General features: G+C 37.6%; 1 protein-coding gene across 3 annotated transcripts in view; it reads right to left on the bottom strand.

Annotated features, from left to right (window-relative positions):
• Positions 1-15514, bottom strand: part of LOC120878903 (CUB and sushi domain-containing protein 3-like) — a 1427768-nt gene that overhangs the window by 253519 nt on the left and 1158735 nt on the right. For all 3 annotated transcript variants that reach the window (XM_040261811.1, XM_040261812.1, XM_040261813.1), the window contains one exon: positions 12860-12976. In XM_040261811.1, the coding sequence (XP_040117745.1) occupies positions 12860-12976 (117 nt within the window). The remainder of the gene's footprint in view (positions 1-12859; positions 12977-15514) is intronic.

Raw genomic sequence — 15514 nt, 5'->3', positions numbered from 1 at the left:
TGCGAAGAGTTGACTCATTGGAAAAGACTCTGATTATGAAAGGGATTGTGGGCAGGAGGAGAAGGGGACGACAGAGGATGAGATGGCTGGATGGCATCATTGACTTGATGGACATGAGTTTGGGTGAACTCCGGGAGTTGGTGATGGACAGGAAGGCCTGGCGTGCTGCAATTCATGGGGTCGCAAAGAGTCGGACACGACTGAGCAACTGAACTGAACTGAGTGAACAAATAAGTATGCTTCATTTTAATCATCAGAACTACTGCTCTGCCTACATATCCCACAGGGGTCATGAAAGAAGCTCTAATAAGACATATAATAAATTAAACTATATCTTTAGCATTTACAACAGGTTAAGAAATTGAGATCCCATGGCCTTTTCTTAACACTTAAAATAGTTCATATGGTTCACTGCATTTTAAAACAGAGACTTCAAATATTGAAGCCCATTGTAAAAGACATTTACAGAAGGGGTATTTATCACCAGTACTTCTACATTTAATAGCCAATTTGGGCTTCCCTGGTGGCTCAGACAGTAAAGAATCTGTGAGCAATGTAGGAGACCGAGGTTAGATCCCTGGATTGGAAACATTCCCTGGAGAAGGAAATGGTGAACCACTCCAGTATTCTTGCCTGGAGTATTCCGTGCACAGAGGAGCTTGGTGGGCTATAGTTCATGAGGTCACAAAGAGATGGACACAACTGAGTAACTAACACACAAGCTAGGTTGTTCTTAAACCTGGGGAAAATGAACAGTAACTCACAGTAGTTTACTGAAACTCTAATTCTGTTGAACCACTCATTAAAGGCCTCATATTCAATATTATCTAAGTTACTAGTCCCATCTAATCACTAGGTGGTAATATTTTGCTAATGATTTGGCTCATGTGTGTGCTTAGTCGTTAAGTCATGTCTGACTCTTTGAGACCCTGTGGACTAAAACTATCAGGCTCCTCTGTCCATGGGATTTTATAGGCAAGAATACTGGAGCATGTTGTCATTTTTCTCCAGGGGGTATCCCCAACCAAGCGATCAAACCCACATCTGCATCTCCTGCATTGGCAGGTGGATTCTTTACCACTGCGCCACCTGGGAAGCCCTGATTTGGCTCATCTCATCTATTTAATGCCAGTTTCAAAAGACACTCAGCTATAGTTTGCCTTTAACTCTAATGAGATATGCTCTCTGCTTTGCACTTTGAAAGGACAATTTTACCTGGCTACACATGAGGTCTTCAGAAGCCTAGCCACTGCATACTGCCTTGGTAGGCAAGATGGTAACTGCATTCAACTTTGTCCAGGAGCACAGGTGACATTACATCTTCCTTCAAGGAGATTCAGTTGTCACAATCGTTCAAGACAAGCAGATATAAAAGAGTTCACAAAAAGAGGAGGTGGTGGTTTCATTTCCCTACACATATTAGAAGGCCCTGTCACTTGAGTTTAATCCTGAAATATTAATTGGTCAGTCAAAAGCTACTCCATCCTTAACACCTTTAAGAAATAAACATTGACTCTCATGGTACAACAGTGTTAAAACAAGCTGAAAATATTTTAACAATTTTTGGATTTTGACGGCAACATATTTTTCATTTATAAAAATATGTTTCATTTACTTAAGTCCATTTATCCTGTTACTAGTATACTGAACTACCTTGAATGGGGCCTTTTACTGAAAAAAAAAAAAATCCTCTTGAATCTTTCCAAATTTTAATGTAACTGGTGCTGCCCCTTTCCACTGTCTGACTTCTTCACTGTAAAGGCTTTAGCAACTTCCTCTCATGCCTCTTGGAGTTTCTGGGCCACCCATAGTAGCCATAAGTTGCCCATGGACTTCAAATGCAAGAGGTTCCCACCTGAAGCCGTATGTCTTCACAATGACAATGCTGCATACTGGGATCTCCTGGAAACAGAGGCTCTCACAGGCTCTAAGATCATGATCCTCTCTATCCAGCTTTCCATTACACCTTGGATCATGAAAGTAGTACGTTGCAAGCTGGGTATGGCTGCTAAGGCTTTCTTGCTAAAATGGAAATGATAACTATTTGTTAAAGCCAAACCTAGGCCCCAACCCCCCAATGAGGGTGTGGTCTGCCCTAATCTTAGTTCCTTGACAGATGCTATGGTTTCACAGGCAGTCACTACTCTTCTGAACCCCTTAGCTAGAGGAACTGCTTGGGATCTTGACTGGATAGCAAAGAAAGTTTGTACATGTCACAGCAAGTAGGGCAACCATCATCATATGTGACTCAACTTCCTGGAGAGCCATTGCTTTTCATATCTTAACTAAGATATCTCTGTTAAAGGACTCGATGATTAGTGCAACTGCCCAAACTTCAGTCAGGCATCTTTACACTGACCACCCTTGTCAATAAATCAGCCCAACTGAACATTTTTACAAACTACTGGGCCATTGCCAACTGTCTGACCATGTGGTCCAGGGTTGCCCTTTATGAGGAAAAAAAATTTGAAATCTTGTCTCAGACATTCCCAAAATGCAGATCAATGCCACATGTGCCTCTACACAGAGTTCTAGTCATTCTTGATAATGATCAAGGTACTCATTTCACTTCTCACCATATTGCTGAGCTCTGGAACAAGGTGTTCAATGAATTTTCATCTTCTTAACTAAATGGATCTACGACTCACAAAGTACCACTGTGGCTATAAACAATTTCAAACATGGCACAATTCACTCAATCAAACACTGCGAGTGAATTGTCATGAAGGCTGATCCATCCTTGGTCTTTAACTGCCCACAAGTTTCAAGCTCTCCTCCCCATCCCCCAGTTTCCCTTTTGCCTGATATTTGGGCAAGCTGCTAAGAATACCTGTATGCATTCTCCTTTATAAGCAATGGGAATTTTGAATCTCACAAGCCCTGACCAGCATGTAGGAGCTTTCACTCCATATCACCCTTATAAAACCCAAAGCCAGCCAGCTTTCTTTGCTCCCTTAAGCAATTTTGGATCTGCTTGGATCCAATTTTGGATACTGTCCTGCTCTTCTCAGAAAGCCTCATTGTATGAGTAATACATCTTTTTTACCCTCTTGGTCAGTGTGTGGTATCATGAGTCTTGACATCTGAACCAAACTTGAATGAGGGTATCCTATTCTAGCTAGTGACCAAATATGGCCACAAATCTAATTATATGAATAGTAACCAAATAATTAAATAATATAATTTTACATTTGATAATTAAATATTCCTTACCCTAAAATATTAGGCTCAAAAAATTTTTCCTTTCTTACAATAGTAAAATTAGCTTAGTCATTTTGTATACTGACATTAACACAATCATCAGTTTTAAAAGAGTAAAAGAGCTTTCCTTTTCAAGTGTTTCATATTTAACTAGTGATGATAAATAGTAAATACAAATTTTGAATAAACACACATTTTATGAAGATTATTCATCATTGTTAGATAAGTAAATTCAATATTTACAAAAGACAAATCATTAAATTTGATACAAATGTACTGCTAAAAAATGAAGTATCATATACTTCAAATATAAATAGCCTTTACTGACTGTAAGAGTTTATTCATTACTGAAAACTTCACACCAGGCAAAAACAGAATGCCAATAAAATAATGTAGTGACCTAATGAGAATAAAAAAAAAAATCTCGAAACAGTTTGTCACTAAAATATGGGGAAACTCAGTGACAATAAATTACTGAATTAAGTATAAAGACAGGTAACAACAACATAAATTATGTAAACAATGCTGAATAAAATACGACGTTTGAGAACACTGTAAGATCAAAAGGGAAATGGTTGACAACAAGGGATTAATCTCCAAAATATAAAAACAGCTCATGTAGCTCTATGTCAAAATAAAACAAACAACCCAATGAAAAAATGGGCATAAGATCTAAATAGATATTTCTCCAAAGAAGACATACAGATGGCAAAAAGCATACTAAAAGTTGCTCAACATCACTACTTATCAAGAAATGAAAATCGAAACTACAACCTCACACCAGTCAGAATGGCCATTATAAAAAAAAATAAAAATCTACAAACAAGAAACAGTGGTTAAAGTGTGGTGCAAAGGCAACTCTCCTACACTGTAGGTGGGAATGTAAATTGGTACAACCACTATGGAGAACACTATGGAGATTTCTTAAAAATGAAAAAGAACTGCAATCCCACTGCTGGGTGTATATCTGAAGAAAACCATAATTTGAAAAGATGCATGTACCCCGATGTTCACTGTAGCACTATTTACAATGGCTAAGACATAAAAGCAATCTAAATGTCCATGGACAGAGGAATGGATTAATAAGATGTGGTGTATATATATATGTGGTATATACACACACACACATATATATACACACAAACACACATATGTATATTTGTTGTTGTTTAGTTGCTTATTTGTGTCTGACTTTTTGTGACTCCATGGACTGCAGGATGCCTGGCTTCCCTGTCCTTCACAATCTTCTGGAGTTTGCTCACTCATATCCATGTCCATATGTGTACACACACACACACACACACACACACACACACACAGTGGAATATTCAGTTCAGTTCAGTCGCTCAGTCGTGTCCGACTCTTTGCGACCCCATGAGTTGCACCATGCAGGCCTCCCTGTCCATCACCAACTCCCGGAGTTCACTCAGACTCACGTTCATCGAGTCAGTGATACCATCCAGCCATCTCATCCTGGGTCATCCCCTTCTCCTCCTGCCCCCAACCCCTCCCAGGATCAGAGTCTTTTCCAATGAGTCAACTCTTCGCATGAGGTGGCCAAAGTACTGGAGCTTCAGCTTTAGCATCATTCCTTGCAAAGAAATCCCAGGGTTGATCTCCTTCAGAATGGACTGGTTGGATCTCCTTGCAGTCCAAGGGACTCTCAAGAGTCTTCTCCAACACCACAGTTCAAAAGCATCAATTCTTCGGTGCTCAGCCTTCTTCACAGTCCAGCTCTCACATCCATACATGATCACAGGAAAAACCATAGCCTTGACTAGATGAACCTTTGTTGGCAAAGTAATGTCTCTGCTTTTGAATATACTCTCTAGGTTGGTCATAACTTTTCTTCCAAGGAGTAAGTGTCTTTTAATTTCATGGCTGCAATCACCATCTGCAGTGAATTTGGAGCCCCCCAAAATAAAATCTGACACTGTTTCCACTGTTTCCCCATCTATTTCCCATGAAGTGATGGGACCAGATGCCATGATCTTCGTTTTCTGAATGTTGAGCTTTAAGCCAACTTTTTCACTCTCCTCTTTCACTTTCATCAAGAGGCTCTTTAGCTCGTCTTCACTTTCTGCCATAAGGGTGGTGTCATCTGCATATCTGAGGTTATTGATATTTCTCCTGGCAATCTTGATTCCAGGTCCAAGGCCAGTGGCGGCAGCTGGGAGGAGCTACCCCGTGTCTGTGGTCAAGGGCAGGGGCCGGGAGGAGACCCCCCATGTCCGAGGTCATGGGTAGCGGCCGAGAGGAGCTACCCTGTGGCAAGGTCAGTGGCGGCTGGGAGGAGACATCCTGTATCCGATGTCAGGGCGGCAGCCAGGAGGAGCTACCCGGTGTCCAAGGCCAGTGGCGGCTGGGAGGAGACACCCTGCGTCCGAGATCAGGGGCAGCCAGGAGAAGCCACCTCGCACCCAAGGCCAGGGGCAGTGACCTTGAGGAGCCACCCCGAGCCGGAGGCCAGGGGCGGCAGCCGGGAGGAGCAACCCGAGGAGTGGTGGCTGCTCAGGCACAGCAGGGCCTAGAGGAGCTATCCCAAGTTGAAGGTCAGGAACGGTGGTGGTAAGGAGATACCCCTCGTCCAAGGTAAGGAACAGCGGTGTGCTTTGCTGGAGCAGCCAAGAAGAGATACCCCACGCCAAGGTAAGAGAAACCCAAGTAAGATGGTAAGTGTTGCAAGAGGCCATCAGAGGGCAGACAGCTGAAACCATACTCACAGAAACCTAGTCAATCTAATCACACTAGGACCACACCCTTGTCGAACTCAATGAAACCAAGCCATGCCTGTGGGGCAACCCAAGACGGGCGGGTCATGGTGGAGAGGCCTGACAGAATGTGGTCCACTGGAGAAGGGAATGGCAAGCCACTTCAGTATTCTTGCCTTGAGAACCCCATGAACAGTAGGAAAAGGCAAAATGATAGGATACCAAAAGAGGAATTCCCCAGGTCAGTAGGTGCCCAATATGCTACTGGAGATCAGTGGAGAAATAACTCCAGAAAGAATGAAGGGATGGAGCCAAAGCAAAAACAATACCCAGTTGTGGATGTGACTGGTGATAGAAGCAAGATCCGATGCTGTAAAGAGCAATATTGCATAGGAATCTGGAATGTCAGGTCCATGAATCAAGGCAAATTGGAAGTGGTCAAACAAGAGTGGAATATTACTCAGTCATTAAAAAGAATGAAATAATGCCATTTGCAGCAACATGGATAGACCTAGAGATTATCATATCAGAGAAAGACAATACCATATAATATCATTCATATGTGGAATCTAATTAAAATCATATAAATGAACTTGTTTATAAATAGATTAACAGGTTTTGAAAACAAATTTATGGTTATCAAGGGGGAAATGTGAGGGGGAGGGAAAAATTTGGACCTTGGGATTAACATACACTACTATATGTAAAATAGATACTAATAAGAACCTATTGTATAACACAGGAAACTCTATTCAATATTCTGTAATAACCTATGGGGTAAAGAATCAAAAAGAATGAATATATGTACTGATATAACTGAATTGTCTATATATATATGTATACACATATATACATTTATATATAGTGTGTGTGCATCTTAGTTTCAATCCATTTTGGTTTTTCCTTTTAAGTTTAAAGGAGACCTAAATTTTTAAAGACTACTTTTCATAGACTAAGAGTTTACACAGAAAATTGAAAGATGTATTGCAAAAATAGATTGTATTCAACAATCATTCAATTTCCTAAGTCTATAAGATGTAAGGGCAGTAATACATTTAATGTATATAATAAGGATTAATGAGATAGTTGTTAATAGATCATAAGTTTTAATAAAGTTCAAATTAATTTGAAAAACAAGTATAATCATATTTTGTAAGCAATATCAAATTTTGTAAGCAATTCCTGCAGATTGACTGGAGGAAAAATACCACACTAGGAAATCCTCGATGGACATGAGTCTGAGTGAACTCCAGGAGATGGTGATGAACAGGGAGGCCTGGCATGCTGCGATTCATGGGGTTGCAAAGAGTCGGACATGATTGAGCGACTGAACTGAACTGAACTGAACTGAGGAAATATAAAGACAACAGTTGTGAATAAGAAACAAAATATGTAGAGTAGAAGAAAAGTTTAAGGTGATGATAGCTAATTTAAAGATAAAACAAAAATCTTTTCCCACAGCAAATACACAGAAGGTCTTGGTAACTCCATGCCCCTGTACAGAGTATACTAGACTGACAATAACTTTGTGTGATTTAAGGATTCATGAATTTGAAATCTATGCAACCAATAGTCTACACAACAACAAAAGATAAGAGATAGGGCAGATATCTGGGAAATCTAAGAAGGAAAACCTAAAAATGTTTTCATGCACATTTCCAAGATGCCACTTTTGAAAGCTAGTCTTGAGAAAAAGCAAGCTTTATATCCTAACAAATACGTGTTCAGATGGGTCTTAAAGGAGGTGAGACTATCTGGGAAGCTAAACACAAAGTTAAGTCACCATAGACTATACTGGATTTCCTCAAGGTGATTACATGTTGGAATTCTCCAAGAAATCTGAATGTCAGTTTACATTCTATACAGTTAGTATTTGATACGTGCTTTGTAGAGTAATTTATACTAGGATTTTCTACATAAAACTGTAGTAATATAGTCGATCCTCTCTAGTGTGTTGAATAGAGTCCCCTCAATATTCAACCCCACCGAGGCGCTCAGAATATCACTGTATTTGGAAAAAGGACCTCTGCAGATGTAACTATGGAGAAGGCAGTGGCACCCGACTCCAGTACTCTTGCCTGGAAAATCCCATGGATGGAGGAGCCTGGTAGGCTGAAGTCCATGGGGTAGCTAAGAGTTGGACATGACTGAGTGACATCACTTTGACTTTTCACTTTCATGCATTGGAGAAGGAAATGGCAACCCACTCCAGTATTCTTGCCTGGAGAATCTCAGGGATGGGGGGAGCCTGGGGGGCTGCCGTCTATGGGGTCGCACAGAGTCAGACACGACTGAAGCGGCTTAGCAGCAGCAGCAGATGTAACTAAGATTCAGATGAGGTTATGGATTAGGGTGGACGCTAAATCCTACAACTGGTGTCCCTAGAACAAATGATACAAAATGATACCAGGGTGGGTTGCCGTGCCCTCCTCCAGGTGATCTTCCTGACACAGGAGTTGAACCCGAGTCTCTTGTGTCTCCTGCATTGGCAGGGGGTTCTTTACCACTGGGTAGCCATTCCCTTCTCCACTAGCGCCACTTGGGTGATGTAGCTACAAAACACAGAACTTCAAGGATGGCTTGGGGCCATTAAAGTTAGGAAGTATTCTTCTCTAGGATCTGCAGAGGGAGTGCAATGTTACTGATACCTTGATTTCAGGGGTCTAGTCTCCAGAACTGTGAAAGAATAAACCTCTGTTGTTCTAAGCCACTGAATTTGTGATACTTTGTTAAGGCAGACTTAGGACATTACTACATTTATTTTGCAGATAGTTTCCAGAATGTAAAGAGTGGGTGATGGAAGAAGGGGAAGAGAGGAAGGAGATCAGGAAGTGATGATAATTTCAAAAGGCAATGTTTCATGTGAAATTAATTGAGGTACAATGATACTAATCATGAATCATTTCTCCTGCATTATAGTTTGAAGAGGCCCTCTAGGTTTTTAAAATCCTATCTCCTTAGATTGCTTTAAGCATCTTGCTTTACCAACTGGTCCATCTAATTTTTCCCTCTCTACTATATTTCTGTTAGGCTTTAAGCTAAAAACTCCATTACTTTCTATCCCAAGAAAAAACAGACAAAAACAAACACTAGCCTTTGACTAGTATGGTACTTTGGTTATAGCTCTTACCTCTTTCTGTTTTATCTCAGCCAAGGTTATGGAAATAGAAGTCCACAACATTTATTCCCCAAATTTACTAGCCACTTCCTCCTTGCAAAATGACTTTGGCCCCACACTACAGGTATAAATACATAATATCAATAAAAATATTTCCCCCAACAATGTCAACAGTTCTCTTATATTCAAAATATCTATCCTATACCAAATTCAAAATAAAATTTGTCTGCTATGTTTTTGGCACTTAAAAACAGTGCATGAAGACTATAGCAAACAAACCATAAGGGGAAACAACTTATTGTTAAACATTAAGATGAAGGAAAAAGAAAACTTATTTTATTAATAAACTATGGTATTTTTTTTTGACTACCCTTTGTGTGTCATGTAGGATCTTAGTTTCCTGATTAGGGAATTTAACCCATGACCCCCACAGGGGAAGTGTGGAGTCTTAACTACTGGATCACCATGGAAGTCCCAAATAGAACATTTTTAAATAATAAAAAAAAAAATTTAAAAGGGAAATAGTTCGTTAAAAGAAAGACAACTAAATATCAATAACTGACCCATAAATGTTATTTTCTAAGTATTTAGAACCAGAATCCTACAGAATGAATATTACCAGATGACCCCAATATATGAAGTTGAAATGAAATCAATGATGCTAATAAAAGTGTTATGAATTGATGACTCTTATCTAGAAAAACTTAAAGACAGAAATTCACTGAGAGTATTCACTCAATCAACCAGTAGAATTACATTACATGCACATTTACTTCATATGAATTCAAATCTACACTGGGCAAAAATAAATAAATGAAAGCAATTTTGTAGTAAATGACCTGTAAGAAACCAAACTAGCTCATCTGGTATTTTCCGAATAACTATCTTTCTAACACTGGAGGAAAAGATGTCCTGTTAAAATTGTTGAGATAATATAGCTTACACAAAATAATGTGGATCATCTTCTATGGCTGACACGGTATTTTCATGGGTAATGTTGATTATATGTGGTTTTCTCCTTATATAATGACTTTAGAAGTTTAACCCTTGTAAAAATATGAAATCTCAATAAATAAATCGATTGTATTGACAGATATTTTGCTACAATATTTAAAAATTAAATTCTAAGTGTCTGCATATAAAAGATATGGAGGAAGAAATGGTTATAATTTGGAATAAATGACAGGAAAAATGTGAAAAGTGATATGTTATAAAGTGATACCAAAAGTCATAAAACACAACACAGAAGCAACAGAAGGAAATGGCAAAGTGAGAAAGAGAGGAAGAAACAAACAAAAAGAAATTTTGATTTGCAGAGATCCAGTACATGTTGCTTGATTATCTCACATTAAAGAGGGAAAGGTAGGAACAGGAAGAAATCTATGACTGCAGTTTTTAATTCCTCTATTTTGTTTTCATAAAATTTCAAGTGATCAATAGGTGATTAGATATTCACTGGAGATGTAAAGCACAAAATATGTGTTTTCATGCTTTTATTATATAATATAAATGTTTTATTTTTAGCCATGTTACTCTTAAGACCCTAGGGCTACTGAGTAATCCATGTCATTTTATTTCAACTTTTGAGGTTAGGAGTACCTATGAATGTGAACATAAAGTGTGTTTGTATGTGCATCCTTGTGTGTATGTGATTTACGATATACTATATAATGACTTACACATATTTTATTTAATTATGAAATAACTCTAAGAAATAGACACATCATCTCTATTTCAGAGATACGAAAAGTAAGACTCATGTAATTAGTTAAATGGAAAAGAGCAGATTGAGTTGTGTTCTCAATCTGGAAATCTGTCTCCAAAACTGGCATTCTTAACCCAATAGTATGAATTATTGACTATGACATACTATATATAAATAGTCTTATTACTAAATACAATAGCTCTGCTCCACAGACATAATGATCCCTGCTTTACACATAAAGAAACTGAGTTTCAAAGAAGTTATGTTTATTTGTCCAAAGACAGATACCTAAAGTGTGACAAGCTAAAATTAGATTAGAATCTGCTTGACTTCATACAAAGTTTGAAATAAAGAATGATGCAACATTTATAGAAAAAATAAAATCAGTTTCCTTACTAATTAATCAAAGTGTACCTGATTTTATACACAGAAAATCCAAGACTTATTTGAAAAAATTAGTGTTAAAAATCACCAATTATTGGTTGTATTATTTTTCATATTAAGATAATTCAATTTTACTTACATTAACTCTGCTAAAATAAAAATTCCATTCACTAGAAATCCATTAATTTAATTTTAATCAGAACTTTTTCCTTCTCTTTTTGAATATATATACATATATAGGCTACTATCAAATACCTCCTGGTGACCAACATGTGTATGTATCAGGAAAGGAAATGTGATTTTCTTCTTTTTCAATCCTTTGGCTGCATGGCATCTCAAGAATAGAATCTAACAGAACAAATTAATGGCTTCCAAAGAGACTCAGATAGCCATGCAGTCTTCTGGATTAGCACTGCTAAGATTCTATCAGTCACCATGTAATATTTTTGGTGACTGGGGACTACAAAGCCCTCTAGAAAGGGAAAACTCTTCTGGGCACAAAAGGCAATATAATAAACACAATTATATGGATTGTGTTTTTCTTTCTAAACTGTGCTTTTCTTCATAATCAAAGAGCTCAACTCTGAATAAATCAATCAACATGCTAAGGAATAAGAGATTGCAGAAAAAGACACTGTGCTAATGTTGGCGTCATCGATTCTATTTCAAGGTTAAAATAAAAGATTTAGTACTTCCCGTCTGATGATAATGTTCTCTTTACTAAGTTGTGGATCTTGGACTTGTTTCAGAATAGAGAGAAGGAGGATATATAGGTAAATTCTCGTTATAAGAAATTGGACTGGAAGCATCAGCTTATTTTATTATCAGCAGAAACATTAAGTGAAGATGTGATCTAAAAACCTTGATATAATAAAATCTATATCCTTCTGCTAAAATACTCCATAATCCTGACCCAGACATTCATTTCCTAGCAAATCCTTCACCTTGTAACACAACGTTGTAAATCTAAATTGTAGAAGTCTAAAAAACTTTCAGCCTCTCTCCCACACTTTGCTGTTCACTAAATTTCCTTTGCCTATCCATCCATAAACAGAGCTTAACCTGGGTTAGATCCAGCTGATTTCAGATCCAAAACCTTTAGAAGCCAGGTAAGTAAGTGACTTCTAAGACTTGTGATCAGGGAGATGTGAAGTCAGCAAAGGACACATTGTCTTCTCAGTGCCAATGTAGAACAGATTGTCAGGTTGACAAGATGAGCCGAAATGTCCTTTGCTGTCTTTTTATATTCACTGCTGTCATAGAAACTAGGTGCTTAAAATAAAAATATTTTTTATCTGAAAATGTGTTTAGAAAATATAAAACTAATATAATTGTTCTGTAAATATTTTATCATTATTATAACAGCTCCATATTTGAATATATGCATATTTGGCAGAGCAGACTTTGCTTTATGCTCTGGTAATTTCCCATTTTATGAAATTCCAATATGAAGGCACTTGCAGGGTTACTGGATGTACTTATTTTTAAAAATTAAAAACAATCCTGTTTTCATTTTTATATTGTTGTTCACCTGTGTACTTGACTATAAATTCAGAATGCAAAAAATAACCTCAAAATTTTATTATTACAAAGCTACTACCTAAAAATAATTTTTTGAGTAAAGTACTTTATGAACAGTAAATATTTTCATTAAAAAGCAACTAACATTTTGAATAGCATACAGTGAAAATAAAGCATGTTTAGAATGATATACTACATGATGAGATGAATCTTACTTACCAAACTCCTTGGGAACTGCTATAGAATAAACACAATTATGTCCCACACTGTAATTTTTTGGATAGTTTGGTGATAGAACAGTGCCTTCTGAACCAGTTGAACGACTTCCACATGGTGCTGAAATTAAAAAATATTATTTTTAGAAAAAATTTATATTATGAATATTTCCTTGATATAAAAATATGGCTAGCTGATTTTAAGGTATATCATTTATTTACATGTTTTAACAAGGGTCCTCACTGTCAAATATTTTAAAAATAAAAAATTGTGCACATAGAAAAATGTTTAAGTATTCAGATTTACTCTTCTTAGAAGCAAAGTAATATAATAAAATTACAGTGGTGCTATCTATCTCTAGAGGTAATAATGGCGGCCTGCTTTCATTTATGATAAAAGGGTAAAGATAATCATCTCTTTTAAAATGATGAGAAATTACACATGCAAGTGGGAAATTGTTTTACTCACCACCCAGCTTTGAATCTACTCAAAATCAACTATGATTATGCTCCCATAAAATTAGGTATTTCTATACCCAGGACAGGGATGGCTGCATAAACACATTCATCCACTCATCTAAGTAAAATATTCTCTCATCAATCTCTTATCTGCTTATGATTTACATTTAAATCAGGAGTTGCTGATGGTGCATAGAGATGGTGCATTTTTGCTACCTCAGCCCCAAATGTGCTGTGTTAAAAAGATGAGGGTGAAACTGATTTCTGGAAAATCTGTAGATAGTGGTTCTGTTGTTCACAAGATAAGAGGATGTTTTGGATTTATAGTTCTGGAAAACAGAGAAAGATCTGGGCTACTAAAGGGGTTATAGTTATCAAAGAAAAATGTGATAGTTGATATTATGTAAATGAATGGGTTCTTCCAGGAATTATGTAGAATGAGAAAGATGGCCAAAGAGGAAGCCGGGAGAATGTCAAGGTAGGATTAGGGGGTGGCGAGTGTGACCAGTTGCATATGACTTTTTGTGACCCCATGGACTATAGTCGTTAGGTTCCTTTGTCCATTGGATTTTCCAGGCAAGAATACTGGAGTGGGTTGCCATTTCCTACTTCAGGGGATTTTCCCAGTCCAGGGATAGAACCTGAGTTTCTTGCGTCTCCTGCATTGGCAGTGGATTCTTTACCACTGAGCCACCTGGGAAGCTGAGAGGGTGAGACAAAGAATTTAGTCCATTGGGAACCAAGGAGGAGGAAAGTTAAATTAAAAGAAAGTGTCCAAAAAATGTTTGGAGATGGAAATGGAAACCCACTCCAGTATTTTTGCCTGAGAAATACCATGGACAGCTGAGACTGGAGGACTACAGTCTATGATATCGCAGAGTCAGACACTACTTAGCAACTGAACAACAACACATAATCACGCAGATTGTGATTTTGGAAAATAGTTCTTGATGGAAACGTGGCATAAAATGGAATGAAGTGACCTAGTAATATGGAATACAGAGTTTTGTAACAAATTAACATTTGTATATAGAATAATAGTAACAAATGCTCAAAAAATAAAGTTTTTGGCTAAAGGGAAAAACAAAATGTTGTGTTGCAAAGTGGTATTAAATGGGAAAAAGAGTTTGAGGGGGTTTGGAGGTCTGGAGAATTATGCAGCAGGAAACTGCTTCTCCAGACTCTGGTTTCCTACAGGAGGAGTGCTGCCCAGGCATGCCAGCCTGCTGGCTCCACCCCTTACGCCCTGGAGATGCGGGAGCTTCTTGATTGGTGAGCCCAGGACAGAAACTTTACTGTTGGTCTCCTCTTCAGCCTGTTTAAGGATCAATCTATTGAGGAGGTGGCTGTGGTTGTTGGAAGACACCTGTAGCTGCTTAAGAAGCCCCCTGTTACTGTTCCTCAGCTTCTACTAATATTAATATTGGGTTCAGAGTGCTTTTCACATCTACTATATCCTTCAACTTTTCTGTTTATTCATTCTAGTATTGTTTGAGAGTTTGAAATTGAAACTCCAACTGAAAATCAAAAGAATCTACTTAGAGAATAATCATAATATACAGTAAAACTATATGTAACTTTTTTCTGTATTTCCCAAGTCTTCTATAAATGTGTTACCATAGTTTCATAATCTAAAAATAAAAAAAAAAGAAAATGAAAAAAATTAAAGCTGATGACTTGATTTCCTTCTGCTTATCACTTAATTTGCCTCGAATTTATGTAGGGGAGGTGTCCTTCAAACATCAGAAAGGAAGTTTTTGGTATTATAGATACAGTAGTTTTAACAAGAGTAGCTTTTTGCAAATTACAACCAGGAAATCAAATCCAGTCTGTTGCAGGAGAAGTTTCAAATTTTTAAAGAGTTAAGGAACAAAAGAAAAATTAAATCAGAATGTGCTACAGAGACATATGTGGCCAGCAAAGCCAAAAATATTACCTGGATCTGTGCAGAGAAAGTTGCTAACCCTTGAACTAGAGTAGAGAAGGGTAGCTAGACTGTAGTTGGATGAAGAATAGCAGTTTATAAGGAGATACTAAAATAATCAGAATCTTAACAATGAACAGAAGGAGAACTTTGGAATAGCTGGTGGAAGATGCAGGCTGAATGAATTTTTATTGATTTATTTAATAGGGGAAATAGAGTCATTAAAATGGGAAAATCTAGAACACTGACTTAAGAGGCTTGTGCTGTGCTGATTCA

The sequence above is a fragment of the Oryx dammah genome, unplaced genomic scaffold (genome assembly GCF_014754425.2).
Source record: "Oryx dammah isolate SB20612 unplaced genomic scaffold, SCBI_Odam_1.1 HiC_scaffold_19, whole genome shotgun sequence".
Lineage (NCBI taxonomy): Eukaryota > Metazoa > Chordata > Mammalia > Artiodactyla > Bovidae > Oryx > Oryx dammah.
The sequence above is the reverse complement of the archived record's forward strand: the minus strand, read 5'-3'. Positions and strand labels throughout refer to the sequence as shown.